The sequence below is a fragment of the Aptenodytes forsteri genome, unplaced genomic scaffold (assembly GCF_000699145.1).
Source record: "Aptenodytes forsteri isolate BGI_AS27 unplaced genomic scaffold, ASM69914v1 Scaffold66, whole genome shotgun sequence".
NCBI lineage: Eukaryota > Metazoa > Chordata > Aves > Sphenisciformes > Spheniscidae > Aptenodytes > Aptenodytes forsteri.
In genome coordinates, this window is record NW_008795131.1 from 5283112 (window position 1) to 5305437 (window position 22326).

The window sequence follows — 22326 nt, forward strand, 5'->3', positions numbered from 1 at the left end:
CATTCTCTTTTTTTTTTTTTTTTTTTTTTTAACATCATCATTTTACCTCTCCAGCACTGGGGGTGCATGCTGAAAAGCCCCTGATTCATTTTTACCCATCTTTCATATTGTTATGATATGTTAAATGAACTGTAATTGTAAATAAAAGATATTAATCCAATGGCTTTACATAGATTTTGACACTTAGAGATATGTGTTAAAAAGATGAACAATCTTGCCCTTAGCTTCCTTTTCTTTTTCTCTCCCTTCTGCCTTCACCTGAGATTTTTTTCTGGCAACAACAGGAAATATGGATTCCTCTACTTTCCCAGGTGTAAATCAAGAATAACTCTATTGGAATTACATTGATAACCTCCATTGAGCATTGGCCCACTGGCACTATATTTGTATAAAGCTGTTATAAGTGAAAGGAAAAAGGGACACACAATATTCAGTGTCTCTCCAGGTACCACTCTTGTTGACTTACTTGGAAGCTATAAAGCACAGCCACATTTATCTCTACAACAGCTCGGTCTTTCCATAACGATGAAAGTTTGTTTGTTTCCAGTCCCATTCTTCTTCCTACCTCCTACATGTGAAAAAGAGAGAGAAAAGGGAAAAGCAAATTTACTACGTGGGACTTCGACCTCATGATTTTTCCACCTCGTCACATTAATATGCAGGAAGAAGTATTGCGGAAGGGGGAAGAGTCAATCTTATGCTGGGAAAAGTGATGGCAGCAGAAACACTTGAGATTAGAGGTGAACTTGAATTATGGAGTTCTGGTTCTTGAGGCTATTCCAGTTTGGTGAGCAGGGAGTGGTTCTCTCCTGGACTAAATGGTTTAAAAAGTGGCAGTATCCGGTTATAAGTCATCTTTATTAATTTGTACTGGTGAGGTGCCCAAGACCTGCAGCTAACAACCAGGACTCCACTGCCTTGTCAACAGCGGACTGGAACTGACATAAATATACCACTGAGAAATGTACAGTCAGAGACCAAAAGTCCTGAATCAGCAGGACTCAGGGTAAAATTGGGGAAGAATTCCCTTTGGACAACATTTGCTATATATTTTTTTTACAGTTGCAGTTTCACCATTCCAGCCAGGTATTTGGAACAGATACTGTCAGAACACTGTAAAAACAGTCATAAAACCTAGCAGTCATAATCTTAGCAGAAATTCAAGATGTCCCACAATAGTCAGGATATTGTGTCAGATTAGCACTGAAGTGTTAGTGTGATGTAAATACAACACCCCTCCCAGCAAAGACTGATAGCGTCTCTTTTTCAAAAACACTCCACGCACCAAGTTCGTTCCCTTGGCAGGTCAACACACTTCTACTTCAGAAGATTACCTTCAGGATGTTGTATCGCTGTACATCACAGAAGTCTCGCACTCCGATCTCTGTCCCCATGTACCAGCCATTGAAAGGACACCCAGTAAATTCCAGGCCTCCCACCTCAAGAAGCATGTTGGCAACAGCAGGCAGCGCATACCACTTCAGATCTAACTCCTTAAACCATTCATACCTGTTAAACAAGCATTGATTTATTACTTTATGTGTCTTTTCCTTCTTTAGGCGATAACCAGACAAGTCAAGAAGAGGAAGAGTACTATCTCTAGGAGGAATGACCCATGAAGCACAGTCTGCAAAAGCTCATAGCAGTTTTCGTTTACAACGTGGTAACTGGGAATTGCCAGCTAAAGAAATTGCAGAACAGTACTACAGAGTTCTGCAATCTGCAGGCTACTCCCAAAGCAAACATGAAGAAAAAAACAAAGAGAGAAAGGCAATAAGCATTTTGTTATGAGTGCAGCCATATTTTACATATGTATTACACCAGCATAAGAAATGATGATTTTTTAAATTCTGAATATGATTGAAATGTAGATTGGGAAAAAAAAGATTTCCAGCAAAATTGCTATTGGCTTCCTTAATTTAAATCTCATTTCATTGTTCTAACAGACATTTTATCTTTCAGGACAATTTACCATAATTTCATCCTAACAAAGAACTCATAAAATGACTGCCACAGGGGCAGGCTAATAACCTGCCAAGGTGAGGCAGAGGCAAAAATGCAATTATCTAAATCTTGCGTGCTTACTTTGGATGCTCCATTGGCACTTCAAGGACAATTTCTGGAGGGAATTCAAATATTTCTGGGTCTTGGCCGTTCGCTTGGAGAACAAGTGGAACTACATCAAAGCGGCCATATTTCGGCTTCCACCCAAGCTCAATGCACAACTGTAAAAATAAAGAAAGTACATTTTGAGGTTTTTTAGGTCCCGTGTCCCCCCGGATTTGAAGACAAAAGAATGTTAATGCTCTAAAACCTGCTGAGGTAAATGCTAAGTGATAAAGGTTATCTTTCCCATTCAAGCAATGTTGAGACATGTTGTTCAAGTACTGATTGTGTCCCTGACTTAAGGGGAACATTAGCTTACCCTGTTCTGAGATGGAGGGGAGTACTTTTATATCAGGATTGTAAGAAATAATTGCTCCAGCCCGCACCTAGAACCTGTGGGGCAGAACATCCCATTCACTCCTTCCCGCCACACTTCCCTCCCACTCAGCATAAACATGCAAGAAAAAAAAAAAAAAAGACAGATGGGTTAGACAAGATGGAAAGCAGTTATGATTCTGTATTTGGAACTGTACCTGTGTGAACTCCACACTGGCAGGGTCTCCTACGATAGACCCATCTGGCATTTGATATCCAGCATATCGGATGAGCTGGCTGTTCCAAACACGGAAATCGTGTTTCCCATCAGTCCTCTGGGGGAACACAGTGATGGCTGATCTGCCCAGAGAGACAATCAAATCCTGTTACACCACAGCAGCACATCAAACACATTCTAATTATTAAGACATAAATTGTTACCAACAGTAATTATTTTATATTTCTAAAATAAACATCAGTAGAAATAAAATCATTCATCCTCTCTACCCACCTCCCTAAATCTTCAAATCACCTCTTTTCCCCAGGAATTACAAAAGACTTTGCAACATCAGCCATGAAAGTTACAAAATTTCAAAACAGTTGGTGGTACACATGAGAGAAACATATAAGTACCAGGAGAATTAAGAGCAGAGACAAGTTGTCAAAATATTTAGATAGACCATTGCAGGTCTTATGTAGAGTTTTGAATCCAGATCTGCATGTCATTTTTGTTGTTTAAAATTAAAGAGACCTACCTTATATTTCCATTGTTTGTGGCATACTGAATATGACGACAGATATGTTCAAACATTTCCTTTGCTGTTTTACAATCACGTGCATCAAATACCTAGATGTTTCCAAAAGAAACATATTATTTTTCTTATGCACTTAAGGAAAGGAAAGATTAAGGAAAAAAGTGAAATGAAAAATCAGTATTTCTCAATTTAATTGTAGCTTCACAAGGAAAGGTTCATTTTTATTGTTCTTATATGCATCGTTTTCACACGTAACAATCCTCCAAGGACCAAGACATGCACCTGGTTCCACGACATAGTTGGTTCCTACGCTAGCACTCCTACACATGTTTTCATTCAACTATGAAGCAGAGAACTACAAAAAAACTGTTGATCTTATGATACATACAGGAGGGAGTAGTCCTCAGTTTAAGCAACTAGCATATCTTACCAAAGTAAAGGACGTTCTTCTGATTTACAGCAGATGACTATTTGGCCCATAATGTCTAGACTCATAGGTTACCTGTAGATTGGACCACTGGATTCTCCCAATACACCTAGGTGCATTCCTCCAGGCCTGTTTGGCAGCAAAGATCAGTTCATCCTTTGTCAGATGGTAGGTTCCTGTTGTTTCTATCTCCTTGGTCACTGTTTCCAGTCGGTCCAGGTGTTCTTCTATTTTTGGCCTTTTGAACAGGAAACAGCCATGGAAAGAAACAATCAGAATTTCATTACTTAGAACTGATTTAAATCACAGACATTCTTCTTATGTTCTGGGTCAAGAAGAGCACAGGCATTGCTGAAGCCATAAAGCTTTTGAGCACCCTTTTGCACGAGAAGACTTCTGCTTACATTGCTGATTTTATCTGCCAGGACGCAGGCAGATTTCCAGGGAGGGGATTAGCACCTGTGTAGGTTGAGATATGGCAAGTTTGGATAAACACTGAGAAACCTGTCCCTGTTATAAATCTACACTCTCTGGATGTGAAACAGGTCAACATAAAATACTCTATCCTTTATAAAAACATCCATCACCTCATGAAGTCAGCAATTTCACTGTGCTCCGGCTGTGAGAAGCCACCATCATCTGCTCCCCACCTCCCCTCTACTGCACCACACTTTTGCCCCAAAGCATAGCTGTTATCTGTTGCAGCAGCCTAGGGTCCGAGATTTTTATCAAAAAGCGGCGGGTGTTCTAGGTAAAGGGATGACTTAAGTACATAGGACTCTGAGGACTGCTGAGGAGAATTTCTCCTGGCTTCAGAATTTAGGATCTGTCCTTACTGAGTGCAAATGACAGAGCTTACTAGCCTAATGAAGAAACTAACACACTAGAAATTTAAGTAGCCATCCTTTCACCACCCAACACATACATGGATTGATCACAAGCTTTTCTGTGTAAGTCTTCAGTTTAAATTTGGGTTTTCTAGATTAGTTTGGAAAAAATTGTCACAGAAGCAAATGAAAAGTAGAGAACAGGCTAGCTTCAGCCCAAAAGTAGGATTATAGTGACTGTCCTCTCAAAGTTCTATTATTTTCACAGGGACACAGCTCTTCTGAGCAAAGTAAATAGGATTTTCATTCCTAAAAGGAAGTGCTGAGCAATTCCTTTGTCAGGGAAACCAACTCTAAAATTCTTTAGTTTGATAACAGAGAATGAAGTCAAAACATTAGGAAATATTTATCACAGCACAGACAAAAATTGTTTTGTTGGCTTACAGAGAGAATGAAAATAGCCTGCACTGTCTGAGAGTTTTCACATTTTCAACAAGATGAAAGATCAAGGGCAAGCATGTAAGATAGTGTAAATCAATGTGATCAAATAGCCATGAGCAGAAACACAGAGATGTGCAAATGTAATACGCTGGCAAGTGAGTACAGCCTGTGTGTAAGATGGGGATTTTCACAAAGATTCAGATGGAAGAAAGCTTTGTAGAAGAGTTCAAAGTTTCTAAAGAAGTAGCCATTATGTGTCTGAGTCCCTTTGAAAGTCTAATAATGTTTTATAATGTGATAAGCAAACATTGAATCGTCACTTGAAAGCTTGTCATGTGAAAACTTTGTCACTGCAAACTCTTGGACCTCAACCAGATGTTACAGCTTTTCCTGCAACAAGATGTCTCTGCACCATGTCCATTTTTGCAAAAACACAAACCTCTTTTTTGAAGCTAGAGCATCCCTCTCAGCATGCTCAGTAAGCTTATGTTGATGATAGCACAGAGCAAGGTTGAGAAGCAAGAGACTGGCCTTCCAATCTTTGGCTAAAGCCTTGAGAGTCAAAACAGAGAACAAAAGAACACAGAGAAAAGATACTTGGAACAGCACAAACAAAAAGCATTATCCACGTTATTCACGTCTAAGACCGATCTGAGTAGGACTAATTCCACTAACATCCAATGTTCAGAAAGCAGAAGGTAACATTCTGTAAGAGAGTCCTACCCAAGCTGCTTATTATAAATGTACTATAATGTAATACACTCAGAAGGGATGGGGCTGAGGAATGCCCTATACAGAGTTCATTTCTGTATTCCCAAGACCTGGGATTGGTGGATATAGCATATGAAGTGTAGTAATATTTTATTTACCTTTTCTAATAGTCCTTATCTATTTTTTTGAATGCATGCTATGTAACAGGATAGTTACCGATAGCTGTGAAGAAATGAAACACTCCTATAGTCTCACAGACAGGTAGGTAGGTAGAGGACTTTTATACCAAAAATGAAGGTAAAGTTGGCTTACTCTTTAAATGAATTGTAGTACTGCTTGATAAAGTCTATTGCCTGAGGTAAAAGCTCTGCCGGTAGGACTGGCCCATCTCTAGTACCTTTCACCAGGCCCTTTGGGGTCATGAGTGCCCCTTGGCAGGCTTTGGTCCGGCAGTTGATAACCTGAAAAACAATAAAATGTCAAAAAACAATGTTGCACTCTGTATCTTTTCAAAGTTATGAAAAATCACTGTTCAGGTTTCCGTATCTTACCTCCTTTGCTGTCAGGTGTAGTGTGTCGAGAAAGCTGGATCCATTTTCCAAGTTTCTTACTTTTACATGTCTTGGACATCTTGATATTTGGTTTGAAGCTTTGATACCATTTTGGGGGGGGTTCTGGACAGAGAAAAGATAAAAATACATACTGTGTCTTCAGACCTATTAAATATCTTAAAGCTTCATTTTAAATTTTATTTCACCATTAAAACGCTACAAATTAAATTCAAGAAACTAGGTATAAATGTGGTCTTCTCCGACATGTTTGTTTATTCATTTGAGTACAAAACTACTGACCTATTCCACAGTTCGATATGAAACGGGAAAAAAAAAAAAGTATTTTTGTAATAACCAAACAATATCTGCCACTGCAAACACCCTTTTAATTTCAATAAGATCTCTTAATATAACAGTCACAGTCTCAGGAAAACAGTGAACCAGACAATTTTAGAGAAAGGTCATGTTTGTTACTAAAGGCTGGCTTTTCAAAGGTGAATAAAGGAATCAGGCACTTCAATCCCACTGGGTCACCTCTTTTCCTTAAGTCTTACCAAAGCTCCTTTTTGTGAGCTTTGGAGATCTTTCATGCAAAGATCACAGCAGTCCTAACCTCATGTAACCACAGCTAGTCCTCACATGAGAGCTTTGAGAAGTTTTGAGCAGTAAGCACAACCCGTGTGAACTCTTAGCATCAAACAATGATGCTAGAAACAGACCTCTCTCCCGTCACTGGCCTTTGCTGAAGTTATGATAGGTGGAATCTCTATCCGCTTCTTGCTCAGGTCATGTAATTTGGCATCATCATTTTCTAAGCTTTAAAAGAGAGAAAGACAATTCAGTATAACGCAACGTGCTTAGTTTTTGTTAGTTTTACCTGCAGCATCAGGAGGGAGATGCTCAGAGCTGTCTCTGAAAGATATATTGAGTCAATAAGCCAACCATTCGCAGCAGCATGAGGGGTGGACTAGAAGTCAATAGTAAAGCTACAATCACCCTTTCCAGATCACTATGTGGGAAGGAAAACAACAGATATGGCCTAGAATGGTAAAGGTTGAGTATCATTGCTCTAAGCTAAACAAAGGACATCTGTACAATTATGATCTGGCCAGAAAATACTCAGAGGAATTAAACAAAGAGGTTGAAATCTTCAGGGAAATGTGTGAAAATTTCAGCTAGGTCCGGTCTCCAGCCCATTAAGCAAATAACATACTTTTATATTAATTTCCTTTGTTTTCTGCATTAAGTCTTACTTTCTGAACTCCTACTTTTTAATTTGGATATCAGGTTTCAGATTATGTTCAAAAACATCCAAGAGGCATCCAGACCACAAACTCCAAACAAAACCCTTAGTTTGGAGCGGGCAATGATGTGTTTTAGCTAGCAGAGCATATGTGATCACCCACTTCCACTAGTCAGCTTCACATATCTTCACATTTCAATATAAACTACTTTGAGGAATGACAGGAAAGGGTAAGGAATGGGCAGAGAAAGAAATGGTATGCAATAGAAAACTGAAATAAGTAACAGCCTGAAAACTGAGAAATTTAATACGCATGTGCAGTTTATTTTATACAGTGTCTTGTATAAATTGTGTCACAGAAATACTTTACCAACTTAATTACAGCATTAATAATCACTTCGCTAATTTTTATAGCATACATGTCTCCTAAGTCCTAGCATACATGAAACTGTTATAAGACACCAAATAAATTTAAAACTATGAAAGAGAAAGCAAGATGATTTGATGACTTCTTTCCTCAATGACTGTATAACTTTGACACAAAAGCTTAAATGTACCTTACCGAGTCAACACCACCCAGTGACCCCCAGGGACAACTGTTATTTGGTTAATATTATTGCTTTGGAAACACATTACAGGTTTTTCCAGAACCCACGTCAGTAACTATCTTCCCTTTTCAAATGAAAGAGAAACTATGAAACCATTAAAAGACAAAGATCTTACCCGTGGATCTTCCTATTTTTCTCCACGTTATTATTGATATCCTTCTCTTCAGGGGACTGGTTCTTAGCAGCACGAGGTTTGAATGCAAACTGCCATGGGCACAACATTTTGTATGCTTTATTTATTATTTTAGTTCACAGTGCTGAAATCTTGTTTTGTGTGATGTGGGAACACTTCTGAGGAGGGAAAAAAAACAAGAAGGTCCGTTTTTAACTAAGAAGGTAACTCCCTTTAAAATTACTCAGAAACTCACCAGACTAACTGATCTGATCTAATTAACGTCCTGTTTTTAAAAATGAAAATTGCTTGTCTCGTAGAGTAGTGATACTAAAACTAACAGTTCTCTCTGTCAGTGTAATGCTGCAGCCATGCCTTACTCTAAAACACTGGCAAGAGAATTTCAAATGTACCCCAGTTGCACAAAACAGCAAATATCAGCGTCTAAGAAAACCACAGGCATGCTTTACTTCTATGAAAAACACTCCTTGACACTTGTTTGTTTTTTAAGTTCTGTGTTTTTCAGAAGTTTGTTAAGTGTTATTAAATGTTCTGTTAATTCACATCACTATATGTTAGCTAGGAAAAGGGATGTAAAATGTTGCTGTGTTATTCACATAGTAATGAAAAAAAAAATTGATCTGTAAATTAACCAAAACGTTTGCAATGTATTCACCTGCCAGAGACAAATGGAATTCCGAGATTCTGAATTCTGTACTTCGTAAGATATATATATACACAGCACATATTTGAATGTAACATATAGCATTTATGTAAGAATGTACAAAGTTTACTGCTATTCATTTTAACATATATTTCCTGCTAATTTCTGATCCTAAAATGGATTTTTGTGCTAGGGAAGGTATGACAGAAGAAAAAGAACAAACTAGTAAATTGCTAGGTAAAGGAGAATTAGCCTCAGTGTTTGAATCTGGTTCATAACAGAAATCAAAAACTGATGTTTCCAAAAAATTAAAGATAAAGAAAGAAAATATACATTGCCACATATTCCTAATGTAAATTATGTATTATTTTGTTATTTCTATTGCTTTTTCAGTAAAATTTATATTGCTGGGCTCCCAAGATGCTGTCTGCTGTAAAATCATACAAGAAAAGAAATCCATTCAACTATCCGTGCAGAAACTGTAAGGTGTTAGGACTTGTCTGTTACTCCAAGTAAAAGAAATAGTGTGTAATAAGCATTTTTCTACAGTTACAAAATAGGAACAAATCTAAATTAATATTCTGCAACTTCAGTAAAATTTATATTGCTGGGCTCCCAAGATGCTGTCTGCTGTAAAATCATACAAGAAAAGAAATCCATTCAACTATCCGTGCAGAAACTGTAAGGTGTTAGGACTTGTCTGTTACTCCAAGTAAAAGAAATAGTGTGTAATAAGCATTTTTCTACAGTTACAAAATAGGAACAAATCTAAATTAATATTCTGCAATAAAAAATGCTGCAGTGTGCCTATATGTTTTTGTAAAAGACAGAAGGAAAGGATAGGGAGAGAGAAAAAAAAAGAGAAAGAGAGAAAGAAAGAAAAGGAAGAAAGGAAGAAGAAAGGAAGAAAGGAAGAAAGGAAGAAAGGAAGAAAGGAAGAAAGGAAGAAAGGAAGAAAAGAAAGGGAAACAAAAAGAGAACTACAAAAAAAGAGAAAAAAGGAAAAAATAAAAAAAAAAAACAGAAAACAACCAAGAAAAACAATACACAAAAAGAAGAAGAAAAGAAAAAGAAGAAAAAAAATAATAAAAGGAGAAATAAAAAGAGGAATATAAAGAGAAAAGAAGGGAAAAAAAAAGAAAAAAAAGAGAGAAGAGTGAAGACTCACATTTTCCATTCACTGGCATTCACAGTAAGAACTTGCTTGCTTTTTGTGTTCTCCACAACAGGGTTCTTTAAATAACATTTATAATATTACCTGTCACATGCACAAACCTTTAAGTCAGTAGAAGAGGGGATAAAGTTTTCAGCGCAGAAGAACAGCTTGGAAATAGAGCAGGAGACCGATTCCAACACTTTACTCCTAATACGGGAAAAAAAATTACAGTTTGCCACACAGTTACTTCACTTGCGAGCTGCAGTAAATGAATGGCAAACTGAACACTTTGACACAGTGCGGTCCTACCGTGCTCTTGTGAGAGATTTTTCCAAACCTGCTAGGAGATGGTCTTCTCTGTCAAAGTTTCTTTCCTTTAATCTCTCCTGCTCTGTATCCTTCCTGTGAGGCAAAAGCATTTTATACTCCAGGAGCACGTATGCAAAACAGCAGAGTAAGGCTACACATGGACAGTGGACAAAAGGGGAATCCCAAAATGTCCTGTATTTCTTTCAGGACCGGAGGACGTGTAGCTGATGGGCTGCTGCAGTATTACATAACATGTATGACAGGAGGGAGAGCAGTGACTAGTTCCTGATGTTATGAGCATCCCTTCCTTCCTGCACAGTGTGCTGTAACCTTGATTTTTACATGTGCTCAGTGATAAGGACAGTGTGTCACACTGAACAGTTTTTGCAACCTTGCAGGCAATGTTAAAATAAAAAAATCCTGAAAGAACTCTTGAAGATTTTATCACTGGATGGCCATTCTCCTATACATTAAACTAGCAGCTGTAGAAAGAGAGTAAGCAACTTCAAGAGAAATTTTACAGGACCATAGAGCAGTAGGATAAGGACCAGTAAAGCATTTAAACAGGTGATTGTAACTAAGGACAGGTATTTTAACATAAATATATTACTTCCTTATTTTTGATCAAGTTTTAAAGGATCTTTCTCAATAGAGAATTTGTAGAATTTCTTCCTCTCCAGAGCTCCCTGTTCTATCTGTTGCTGCCTGCGAGGTTTGTCCCTTTGTGCTTTTCCAACGTACTAGAAAAACTGGAAGGAAACTGCAACTCCCTGAAGTATAAACTATTCACACCACGTTGTATGTGTGAATACCAGAAGGACAGCTAGATGATGAAGATGGGATTACTGAGCTGATTTTCAATTTTAGACAACACGCGGACATTTACATATTACAAAATCAGGTTTCTACCTGTGGTCTGAAAGCCACAAGCAATCCCGGAGCCAACGGTGGCATGCAGTACAAAGCGCTGCCAGGCAACTGCAGACTCAGAAATGCTGTGGTATTGCCAGTACACTCTCAAGGATTTTGGTCCGCGTTATTTGTTCATTGACATAATGTATGACTGTTTTAAGGAAACTGTCTAGACTGGTTTTCAAATTACAGCTAGTTCTTAAAACTGTTGAGTCATACAAGGTCAAAATCATTACAATCATAACTAGAGATTTACAGGTGCTGATCAAAGATCTACAGAAATAAGGCATAAGACTGCAAGAGAAACAAGGAAATGCACTTTCTCTTTTCATCTGTCACATTTTTACTGGACAAGCTTGGGCAAGGCATTTTCTTTTTTCTGTATCTAGTTTCTCTATTTAAAAATGAACATTAAGTGCTTGTATAAAGCACTCTTAGAGGTAAACCGAGTTATGTGACGTGTTCATGCATGAATACACCTGTATATATCCCATCCAGGGTTGCTAGAGATGAATCTTTTGAAAAATAGAGCTGAGTTTTCTGTAGTTTGAGCATTCATCTGCTTGACTGTATCAAGCACATGCTTCTTTGCTTTCACTGCTCATGAATGTTCACACTCAGATTTTTTTTTTTTTTACGTGATGCCCTTCTCTCACTGGAATTATCACTTGACATCCCTTTGTTTAAAATATTCCAGACATCTAATCAGCAGGCAGAAATAATGTGTGAGCTGTGTGACCCAATGCCATGCCACAAATTTCTACCTTGCTTCTGATCCATGACAGCTCTTCCCAAACCATATAGACAGTTGTAATTGTTTGAGTGTGAATACAACTCTATGTATCTCAAGGGTCAAATTGAAGGTGCTTGAACTGAAAGGAAACTTCAGAGTTCAAAGAACAAGGTTACACTCTTCTTCACATTTGCTCTTTTGTCAGGGTTTAAAAATTCTATTTGCATCTTTCCCTTTCTTATTAAATCTGACCTCTCTTTTCTACAGAACACAGGGAATCTTAATGTCTAGTCCTGTAAAAAAGAACGTATCTTAGTAGAAATTTAAGCGAATTCAATTATGTCCACTGGTTTCTAAGCTTTTATTATTCAGCCTCCTTATTTCCCTGTGCTTGGAGACTGCTGAAATCAAGGAAAGGATAGGTAGGGATCGGATATGAAAAATCAGATTTGGAATGACCAGAAGAAGAGAAACATCTTGTTTCCTCATGAGAATTGGTTAAAGGATTGGCTCAGGTACAGCCATTCAGGGAACTGCTCAGTCACTCCAGTTTTTCAAACAGGACCTGCCCTTTTACTCACCAACATGGATAATAAAACTCCTTCTGTATAATAAGAGCAAGACGGCACCATTCATTTCTTAGGTGGAGTCAGAGGTTAACTAAACAATCTCACTGTGCACTCCTCCTACAAATATTCTACACTGCTTGGAAAGTTCCTCCCTCAGAAAACCAATTCCGCACATATTCCCTATTTTTGCACAGCCACTTCTGCCTCTGCCATATCAAAATGCAAGAACTAGTTGCTTTTCTTGCATTAACTTTGATGAAAGAGGTGCCCTTTCAGAGCAGAATGTTTGACCTATTCAATGGCATTCTGACCATGCTGTCATTTTGAGTTAAATTTCGTTTTGTTTCTGAAAATGCGATGGCCTTGTAGCCTCAAAAATAAGCTTTCTGCGATTTCATTCAAATCAAGTCACATTCTTTGTCTGACTGCAATATTCTGCTTCAGCTTAAGAAGTTATATTCTTAAAAACATTTAAAAAACAAGCTCTGTTTGTAAGGTTGCCCCTCTAAGATCAGGACACCTTGAGTCTTCAAAGAACTATTACACTGAGGCAAAGCTGATGATAACAAGGGCTGATTTTCCTAACTTCAGGTAACCCTAAAGAGATGATGTTCAATTGTTCCAACTTTTCACAAACTACTAGTGATTTTTTTCTCACTCCCTTTTCCTAACTAACCTAATTATTTTCTAACTATTTGAGATGTCTCCATGACAATCTTTCAGAAATGTTGCATACAACATCACAAATTCAAAATATAACACTGCAGGCACCTATAAACACTTGGCATCTTAGAAGATTTGCTAAGACTTCACATGCTCCTCCTGTGATAAGGATGAAGTACTCTATTTGCATTTACAAACTGATGGCTCTGTTCTTCATGCACTTCCTTTTCCTGCTTTACCCCATTTGATTAACTTTACTGGCAGAACAGAAAATTTGGTCCTTAAAGTACCAGTAATGCATAGTCATTAAAAAAGGATTGGAAAGGACCCCCACATGGCACCTGGTCCATGTCCCTGCCCCATCAGCAAGATCAGCTGTAACCAAGATATTTTTGAACCACCAGAAAACAATTACAAGTCAGTATGGGGGGCAGGACTCACAGCAAAAAAGCTGCCTAGTAAACTGAGATGAGACACCAAATAGTAAGATAATCAGTCAAAATCGAGTCAGATCACAAAAGACCATTTGCATCACAGAAATGGACTCATGTTTTTCAATAAAATGCTCACTACTTCTTTCACATGTGACCACTTTGTGGTACAAATAACTTAACTTATTTGGTCCATTAAGAACATTCATTCACTTTCGGTTCCTTTTCTGGGCTGAAGTGCTGTTTTCTCTACTAGCTATGAGAATTCATTCACATTTTCCAGCTTGCTATCACTTAACTGTAGAAGAGAGAATTTCCCTGGCAACAGTTTAGTGTGTATTACATACTTAAAGAGTTATTTTAAGAGAAGTATTGTCTCTTTCTTTGTGCTGTATCCAATGCCTGGTACGATGGGGCACTGAGCCACAGGAAAGCACCTCTGTACTTTTTCAACCCAGAGGTAAATACATACATAAATAATGACAATGGTGAGTGTTTGTGTCATAGACTGGGTGCCAGACCACCCTGGGATAGTATCTACAAGTCTCAGTTTGCTAGCAACTTTGCACTTCTCATCCAAAAATGTTATCTGTAAAAAATACATTTTTAGTTCCCAAATTCCTACACTAAATACCAAATGTACCAGAAATGGAAGAGAAAGCCTGTGATACATGGGTTGTGAGGAATCCAGGAGTTGTATGATAAAAACTTTTTGAAGGTTATAGGTGACCCACTTCTGTTGGTCTTATCTTTCCATGCTTGCTAATCTCACATGGGTATGTTTCAGAGTTATTGTCCTTAAAGCTCTTCTGAGTGGAGTATGGTGAAAACGTTCTGTACTAAAGGATGGACATAGAAACAGTGACAACTACATATGCAGTCCAAGTCACACTGGGAGAATTATACAATAATATAGACTAGAAATTTCCACTTTCTCACCCTCTACTTTAAGTGTGTAATGGAGACATGAAAAATGAAACAGGTAACTTCTATAAAAATGCAAGACTTCATCTTTATCAATTTGCTACATCTAGTTTATAAGGTGAAAAAAAGTGAAAATAATTCTAAGGACACTTTCTTTCCTTATGACATTGCACTCTTAAACACAAAAAAAAGCTGGTGCATGGAAGCCAACTCCCAGGCACTGTACGTCTTAAAATGAAGATTTATGCAATGAAACAATAGAGCTTCTCACCAATTCTTCCTGCCTTTATGCTCTGGAACCTCAATAGATTCACTGTTTTTATTGGAAGCTTCTGGTAGTTTCTGACAAAGAAAGATACAGTTTATAATACTAATAACTACTGTTAAAAAAGGTGTTCCCAAATATCTCCTCATATTGACGACTGTTAATCATCATCTTTTACACTGGTTTGGTTTTTCATTTCCCAAAGAAAATTTGTTTGGTTTGAATATTCCCTCAAACTTTGCAAGATGGCAAAACTGTTTCTTTGGTTTAGTGTTTTGATTGCTTACTGTACCTTTAAGGATTTTAATGTATTTACCATTAACTGTAGCATCTTCTGCACTGGCTTCTTCATTATTTTGATATGGTCTTTATAAAGTGGGGATAACAACTTTCTATCAAAAGCAAAATAGAAGACTCAGGTCTAGGCACTTTAAAATATGCAAATACAAGTAGGATCCGAAATCTACTGTCTGGACCCCTTTTTAGTTTCTGCAGATTTAAGGCATATTAAAAGCAGCAGTTTAGGGTGAAAAGTGTAATGTTTAATTTGCCATCTCCTGATCTAGGCAGTGTAAGATTGCATGTTAAATGATGACAGGGCAGAGTGGAAAATTTCATGATGTGAACATCTGAGGGTGAAAATGAAAGTTGAGGAGAGTGTTAAATTTACAGTGCTGTGCCAGTAAACCCATCCCTTCCTGTCTGCCAGTTGTAAGAGTTAGGCCAAATTCTGAAATGCAGTAATAACAAAATCCCCTCGTCAGCCACCCTTTCCAAAATTCCCATGTGTGTATATTACAAAAATCGCCGAGGAAGTGAAGGAGGGACAAAGCAATCAGACAACCAATAACCAGATTTCTTTGTGCCTGGGTGCACGTTGTCTCAAGCAGAAGTGACTTCTGAAACGTACTGACTCATGCGTGGGATCCTCGGCCGCAGCTGCAGCAGTAAAGGCGAGCTACTAGCAGATTAAAGCAAAAAAGTAAAATAACAATTGGCAGTTGACTGGGCATAAAAACCGGTGTCCTGCGTGTGGCTCTCTGCGGGGCTGCATGCATGCTGGGCTGCGTGCCCTACACTCCTCAACATAATTTCACTATATTTAGACTACTGAAGATGTCACTGTCTGGAGCATAAGGAAAAGCTGGCATGTAGATAGGGAAAATGTATAGAACAGTGTTTGTTATCTCTGGTCCTGCAATTCATGCTTGTCACAGCTGAATGTAAAGGAAGATGACATTAAGATTACCACGTGCAAAAAGATTTTTTTTGCTTGAGAAATAACAGTGAACTACAGAACTGCAAATGTGTTCTCATTTAGCAAAAGCATGGTCTGTGGAAGAAACTCCAATTTAAGTAACAGAGCACTGGCTAATATCAGTAGGATTCAGAATTTCTAATCAAGGTCAGATAATACAAGAGATTTAAATTCTGGTTTTCAAAAAACAATCCATAAATTTCTGGACTGAAACGAAGAACAGAATATTGAAGTATAAAAGTAACTTAAGTTCTGAAAGTTAAAACCACCTTCAACAAAAGGCAACAGAGCTAAAATTCAGTCTAAGAAATTATGAGGACTACTTTTATATGGTATAACTGCATTCTACATTTCTGTGCTGTTTTTCATCCAAAGATCTTAAAATATTGCTAAAACACATACAAAATTTTGATCTCACAGCACAGTCCCTAACCACAATGCGAAGGAACATACAGCCAATGTTGTATTATTTCTCATGGGAATATGCTAGAAATATCATTAAAACAATGCACTTCCATAGAAACTGCTCCAAAACCTGAAGTTGAATAGAGGATGATATAGTTCTGGAGGTTGATTTAGCCACTCTGTAAAATCCTTGAGTAGGGTTATAAGTCTCTGTTATCATGGAGGGTGGATCATATTCTTCAGCTTAACAGGACTTGAAAATTTACCTGCAATTCACACCAAATAAATATTTAAAGTCAGTCTGGGCTCTTAATCCAGTGTTCCATCACTGATATCTGAAATGTGGGGTTTTTGTTTCTTACCATTTACGTAACTTTCTTCTAAATGGCTGATCTCACATGCTTACGTTAGACTTAGTGTAATTACAAAGTGCAGTCCATGCTTTGCATGAAATATGAAGAGACTTTCTTCAGAGTTTAATGAGCTCTGAAAAAGGTTATTATTAAGTCTATTGGGAAGTCCACCAAAATCCCCAGAGCCTGAAGTTTGCATGTAATGCAGTCCATTTCTGCCATATTCTGTTTTGGAAGCACATAGGCATAATATTAAAATAATGAAAAACACATTTTTGCTTAATACTGAAATGGGTGCTATACACTCAGGATAATCTTAGATGCAAACAGAAGCAACAGTGCTCCATCCTGGATTACGGAAGTAGGAAGTTAAATCATTAGAAAATTATTAATGATCTTACCTGTATCGGGAAATAATCAGAAACCATGCTTTCAAGAGCCGTTTTTTCCCCTCACAGCATAATCTTTTCATTATCATTCCCTTGATTACTGTAGACTCACTGTGAGTGTAGGCAATGACAACGTTCACAGCGATTTTTTCTTCTCTTTCCTTTGGGGACTGTGCTGAGGTCTTTACCTCTGGAGTTCTGACCAACTGGAAAGCATGTTTTCTCTGCTAAAGTATCACTAATTGTCCTTTCAGCCTTTCCCACAAAACCTCTGATGTGTAAAACTAAAATTTTCCTTGTCCTCCTGTACTGGACCCAGAGATTATGTTTATCATTCTTCTCAATTTCTCTCACCCTACTTATCTCCATATTTGAGTGCCTTCCTGACTGGCGTGTTAATACTGTGTGCTGCTGTGCACGTTTTGAAAAAATACTGACCACCATTTCTTTGACTTGGGTCAACAGAAATCAGTCTTAGGCACAAGTTCAGACATTGGTTGAATTTCAAACCTAAAGCAAGTGTTTGCATTCACTGTAGTACTGCATCCCAGTCTGAAAATTCTGGCTCTGAAGAACATGGACCAGTTGTGATATCCAGAGAAGGATGGATCATCATCCAGTTCTGTACCTCCTCACTGAGGGACAACCATGAAGCTGAATTTGAAGGGGACAAAACCAGGAGAAAATAAGAGCATACTCATAAATCATTTTGTCTTCTGAAAGTGTACTGCTACCTTATTTATGCCACTAAACCACGTGCTTACTTTATGAAGCAATTGTGAGACATTCTCCTTCCATAAAAAGTCTGTGATGTTGGTTGGCTGAAGAATGCTAAAATGAATTCAGAAGACATTACTAATTCATTATCAAAACAGACGGCACCCTCCTGCTGGACTCTTTACAATACTTGCAGCAGTTGCAACTGCTGGAGCACTGCGAAAGAATCATTGGGCATCTCGGTCATTTGCTCCAAAAATCTTAAAACGGGCCCACTAAACAGTCCACATAAAATAAAAAACTATTTCAAGCTACCTGATCTGCATATTTACCGTGTCTGTCTTTCTATCAAGTCATACTTCTACCCAAATCTCTGGAATTTTTCTCTCCCTAATTGATTTCTTCTAAATGACCAGCAGGGAACTTTTCTCAAAAACTGCCTAATATTTCTATGTCAATACTGTCCCAGCCTGCTTATCTATTTGGTAAGAAAAGGGATTAAATGCATGGGTCGATCAAGAAGGAAACAGCCACAGGAACATTTCCCACATCTAGAAATGCTAAATCTCATTCTGCTGACCCACATTACTAATCAGCTTTCTGTGCCCACCCTGACTGTGGTTTTGCACTATTGCTAAGCCCACAAATAAGCCTTCTCTAATGAAGCAATATTCTGGAAAATGTTAGATCTGGAAATAGATGTCTGAGACCAGTTCTGCACAGCCTCATTTTTTAGTAGTTAACAATCCATCCTCACAGATTGCTTGTGCAATGCAAAGCACTCCTTTTTGTAACCATGCATATTTCTTTGGGTCAACCTGGTTTGACAGACTTAAATTTATCAGAAGTGTTTTAAAAGTTTCTTATTTTTTGTGACAGTCTACCATGAACCATGATATAACCTCCATGTAAAGCTTGGCAGAGAGAGGCATTCATTACACAAGCATCTCAAATATGTCAGTTGTATGACACCAAAAAAAAAAAAAGAAAGAAACCCCATCTGTTCTACCACTTTCCAGAATGGAAGATTTTCTTTGATTCTCTGGGTCCAGATATACTTACCAATATTTACTACTACTAAGAGCCAGTGTGAAAAATTTGATAGAAACTGCTATATTTAGTTTTGGAAAAGGAAATGGGGGTGTTTTATACAGCTTCTAAATTTAAATTTTTTAGTCCATGTGTAATCTGTCCTTTTTTTCCTCATTAGAATTAGTAGTGAAGCCTTCCTGCCTCAGTCCCTCAGAAAATAAAAAGTGTTCTCTCCCACTACTACCTGCAACAGAAGTACACCCAGTTAATGAGTTCATTAGATGCAGATATTCTTATCACACTGCTTTTCCTACCTCACTCTCTTTCTATAGGAATTCCAGGCTAGGGACATACTATTTAGCTTGTTTTTCATTTGGCGAGCAAACATACTGCTTATTTATACAACTCTTGACCACACTGACAGAGAGGATAGGCTTTGAAACTGCATTTGGAAGGAGGAACATCACTTGGGAGTTTGAAAAGTCACTTATTAAAAATAAAAAAATAATAGAGATGTGGAAGAATGTGTTGATATATAGTAAGGTCAGATTCTAGAAAAGTGATGAATGGCTTTATGAAGTGGGTTAAGTCATAGGGTTTAATCTATAATAAACAGTCCTAGTACAAACATCAAAGGATTCTTACAGATTAATTAGCAGGTACTATTATTATCCATAACCATTTTTGTCTCTATTCCCAATAGGATAAGATGCAAAATAATCACTTCATGCGGTCTAAATGCTTCATCTGACTATTGCAGTAAGAGGATATTTGGACCGCAGCCACCAAAGCAAAAGAAGCTGACGTAGACTGTGTACTTCACTGTTAAGTGACAGAAATAGTAAGATTTTTGGTCAAAAGCATGTTTTTGCCTCATCTTGTTTTTATGATTATTAGTTTTGGCTTAGTCACCTGAGACATGGCAGAAAGGAATGTAAAGGGGAATTTTCTGTGACTTTACAACACTGTCTGTAAGGTTAAAGCAGCTCAAGATAGTTCTCTGACCAGCACAAGCTGAAAACCACTATGTTGTTTCCTTCTCTCTTCTCACGTACCAGCTTCTAAGACTTAATTACAGTCTGAGAATTCTCCAAAAGAACAGTTGTTCATCTTCCTAGTAGGACTTTCAGGGATCAATATGTCCTGTATTTCCATGAAGTGTCAAAACCCTCATCCAACATAACATCTCTGATCCTGATTTCCTCCCATGTTTTTACTTTTGAAATCCCATTTCTTTTCAATGGAAGAGCAAATTTGCATGTATGACAGACAGATGACTGGCATCCTGAAATGACTTCCCAGTGATAAGAGATAAATCCTCACAGTTAACAATATCTTGATTTGGTAGAATGTCCATATCAGGAAAGATGACTTCTCAAGTACATAGTGATATACCCACAGTTTCTTCCCACACAGTGTCTGATAGCTCTGGATAAGGAACTAAGAAACGATAGCTCATGCATGCTTTTGGTAGGTTTTTGTAATAAGTTTCTCATCTCAGATCAGTTCCTACCCAGTTAGATGATCATTTTGCAAAACACACACCACCTCATCTCTGATTAATTAGCAGAAGTGAATGCACCATGGAGAATGACTGATCATTTTCACCAGAGAGGTATTGCAGGTCACTGTTGATACACACAAATGAGCACAGTATAAACTAATGATCAGCAATCCATCAACTAATTTTTAAATAGACTGCAGGTTTTAATATTGATAAAGTTGAAAACGAGAAAAAGGGAATGTAATTCTTCAGCACAGAAGACAGCAGCATGACTTTTAATGTTTACTTTTCCAAAAGAGCGTATGAGCATGGAAAATGAAAGCAACTAGTGGTCAAAGAAACTTCAGAATCCTCTTTATGCCTTCCCCTTATTTAGCAGTTGTAACTAGGAGTAATGCCTTTGTTTCCAGTCTCCAAGCTGACTTGCTGAAGGCTAATACATCCTCAACATCAGACCCACCTCTTGAACTTAGGCCATATGGACCACTGCAGAGGCTATGTTTTGTAAAACTGGCTAAACAAAACTGTTTCACTTGTAATTCTGGTAAACATGATTAAGCATGGTACATTTCTCTAAGTATTCAAGGTAGTGAAAAATGGTGTAAGATTGTGAATGCTCACTGAAGTACACAGGAGTCTTTCCCTTTGATTTCAGTGGCTTTGGCTCAGAACCCATGAACAGCATGAAAAGTAAACTCCCTGACAAGCAATTATCTAGAATGCCTTTGTTCTTATAGACCAAGACAGAATTTGATAGAGCATAAAGGCAAGATTTATGTCTCCCAGCTTTTCTTTTAACAGACAGTCCCTATGAATTCCAGAGGTTCTTAAGAGTTTTATAGAGTTCTACAGAGCAAAGTTACATAATTATGATCTGTGATTTCTTTCAGATACTTATAAAATTGAAAACACTTTCTAAATAGTAAATAAAAAAATCCCACACACATATAGTACAATAAAGTCAGCTGATTACAGGTTCAGTATGGCACCCAAGCTGTTCCTTTCAAAGCGTCTTTGTTAGATGAAAGAGTTTATGGTTCTGTTCCCCTCTCAGTCAGACATGGATTTAATTCATGTTACTTTTTATGCTAAATACCACTCATACTGTGTACATTCTTTGTATTATTACATTAGCTATAAAACCTGCACCTTTGCTTATGAATTAACTTTGAGGATAACAAACAAGTTACAGAGGGCAGGGATTGGCTCTCCATCTCTTAAGTTTCATAATACACACTGGATGTCTTTTCACTGCATTTAATCAATTAGAAATTACCAGACTTGGCATAGTGTAACTGTGAAATCCTATAGGCTGTATTGTGTCAGTTGGGAGTGGAATTTGGAGATATCCATATTTTTAAACTGTGCTTCTGAAATAACTGTAAAGTGATCATTACCATTTTAATACCTTCCTAATTCAGAGTCACACTAGTAGGGGAATAACCATTTTACTGCTACTTGCCAAGAGAGTCCCAACCAGTCAGAGAGGTGCTCTGTGCACTGAAATCATCAGGCTAAAGGAAGACGGTTAACACAACACTGGGAGTGGGAGCAAACGAGTATGTGAGATAATCAGGTATGTTAAGAGCTCTCATTGGTTCTTAAAAAAAACCCGGTATTGAGATTCCACTATAAGTTGTTGTTTACTCTTGTCTTGCCTGTGAAAACCCAACTGTTAATTGCAGTTACAAGTATGCATCACTATGTAGTGAACCAGAGGCCCTTCCATGTAATCCAAACGGACAAGACAGAATATGAAGTAGCAGTCCAAAGAAGTGATCCTGAGGTTATACGGCAACACAGTGAAATATGTAAGACTATCACCAAGTATAATTTTCAAGGTCTCCCAAGTTAAGCACCTAAAAAGCAATCCGAGAATTACTTTTGAAAATCTTGGCCATAAAGCTGCAGCCTACTCCGTGAGATACTTCCAGCTAAGAGAGGAC

The 22326-nt window shown here is 37.8% G+C and overlaps 2 protein-coding genes across 2 annotated transcripts in view; both read right to left on the minus strand.

The window, feature by feature from the left end:
* The window catches only part of NOS2 (nitric oxide synthase 2), an 18669-nt gene extending 10443 nt beyond the window's left edge, over positions 1-8226 (minus strand). Inside the window, exons 1-10 of the mRNA XM_009278271.2 lie at positions 8100-8226; positions 6853-6949; positions 6134-6256; positions 5895-6043; positions 3679-3841; positions 3177-3268; positions 2640-2781; positions 2086-2225; positions 1335-1509; positions 467-568 (exon numbers count right to left, since the gene is read on the minus strand). Coding sequence (XP_009276546.1) covers positions 467-568; positions 1335-1509; positions 2086-2225; positions 2640-2781; positions 3177-3268; positions 3679-3841; positions 5895-6043; positions 6134-6256; positions 6853-6949; positions 8100-8206 — 1290 coding nt within the window. The 5' untranslated portion in view covers positions 8207-8226. The remainder of the gene's footprint in view (positions 1-466; positions 569-1334; positions 1510-2085; positions 2226-2639; positions 2782-3176; positions 3269-3678; positions 3842-5894; positions 6044-6133; positions 6257-6852; positions 6950-8099) is intronic.
* Positions 8227-17211: 8985 nt separating this feature from the next.
* LYRM9 (LYR motif containing 9) overlaps positions 17212-22326 on the minus strand; it is a 56137-nt gene continuing 51022 nt past the window's right edge. Inside the window, exon 6 of the mRNA XM_019471808.1 lies at positions 17212-17781. Within this exon, the coding sequence (XP_019327353.1) occupies positions 17657-17781 (125 nt within the window). The 3' untranslated portion in view covers positions 17212-17656. The remainder of the gene's footprint in view (positions 17782-22326) is intronic.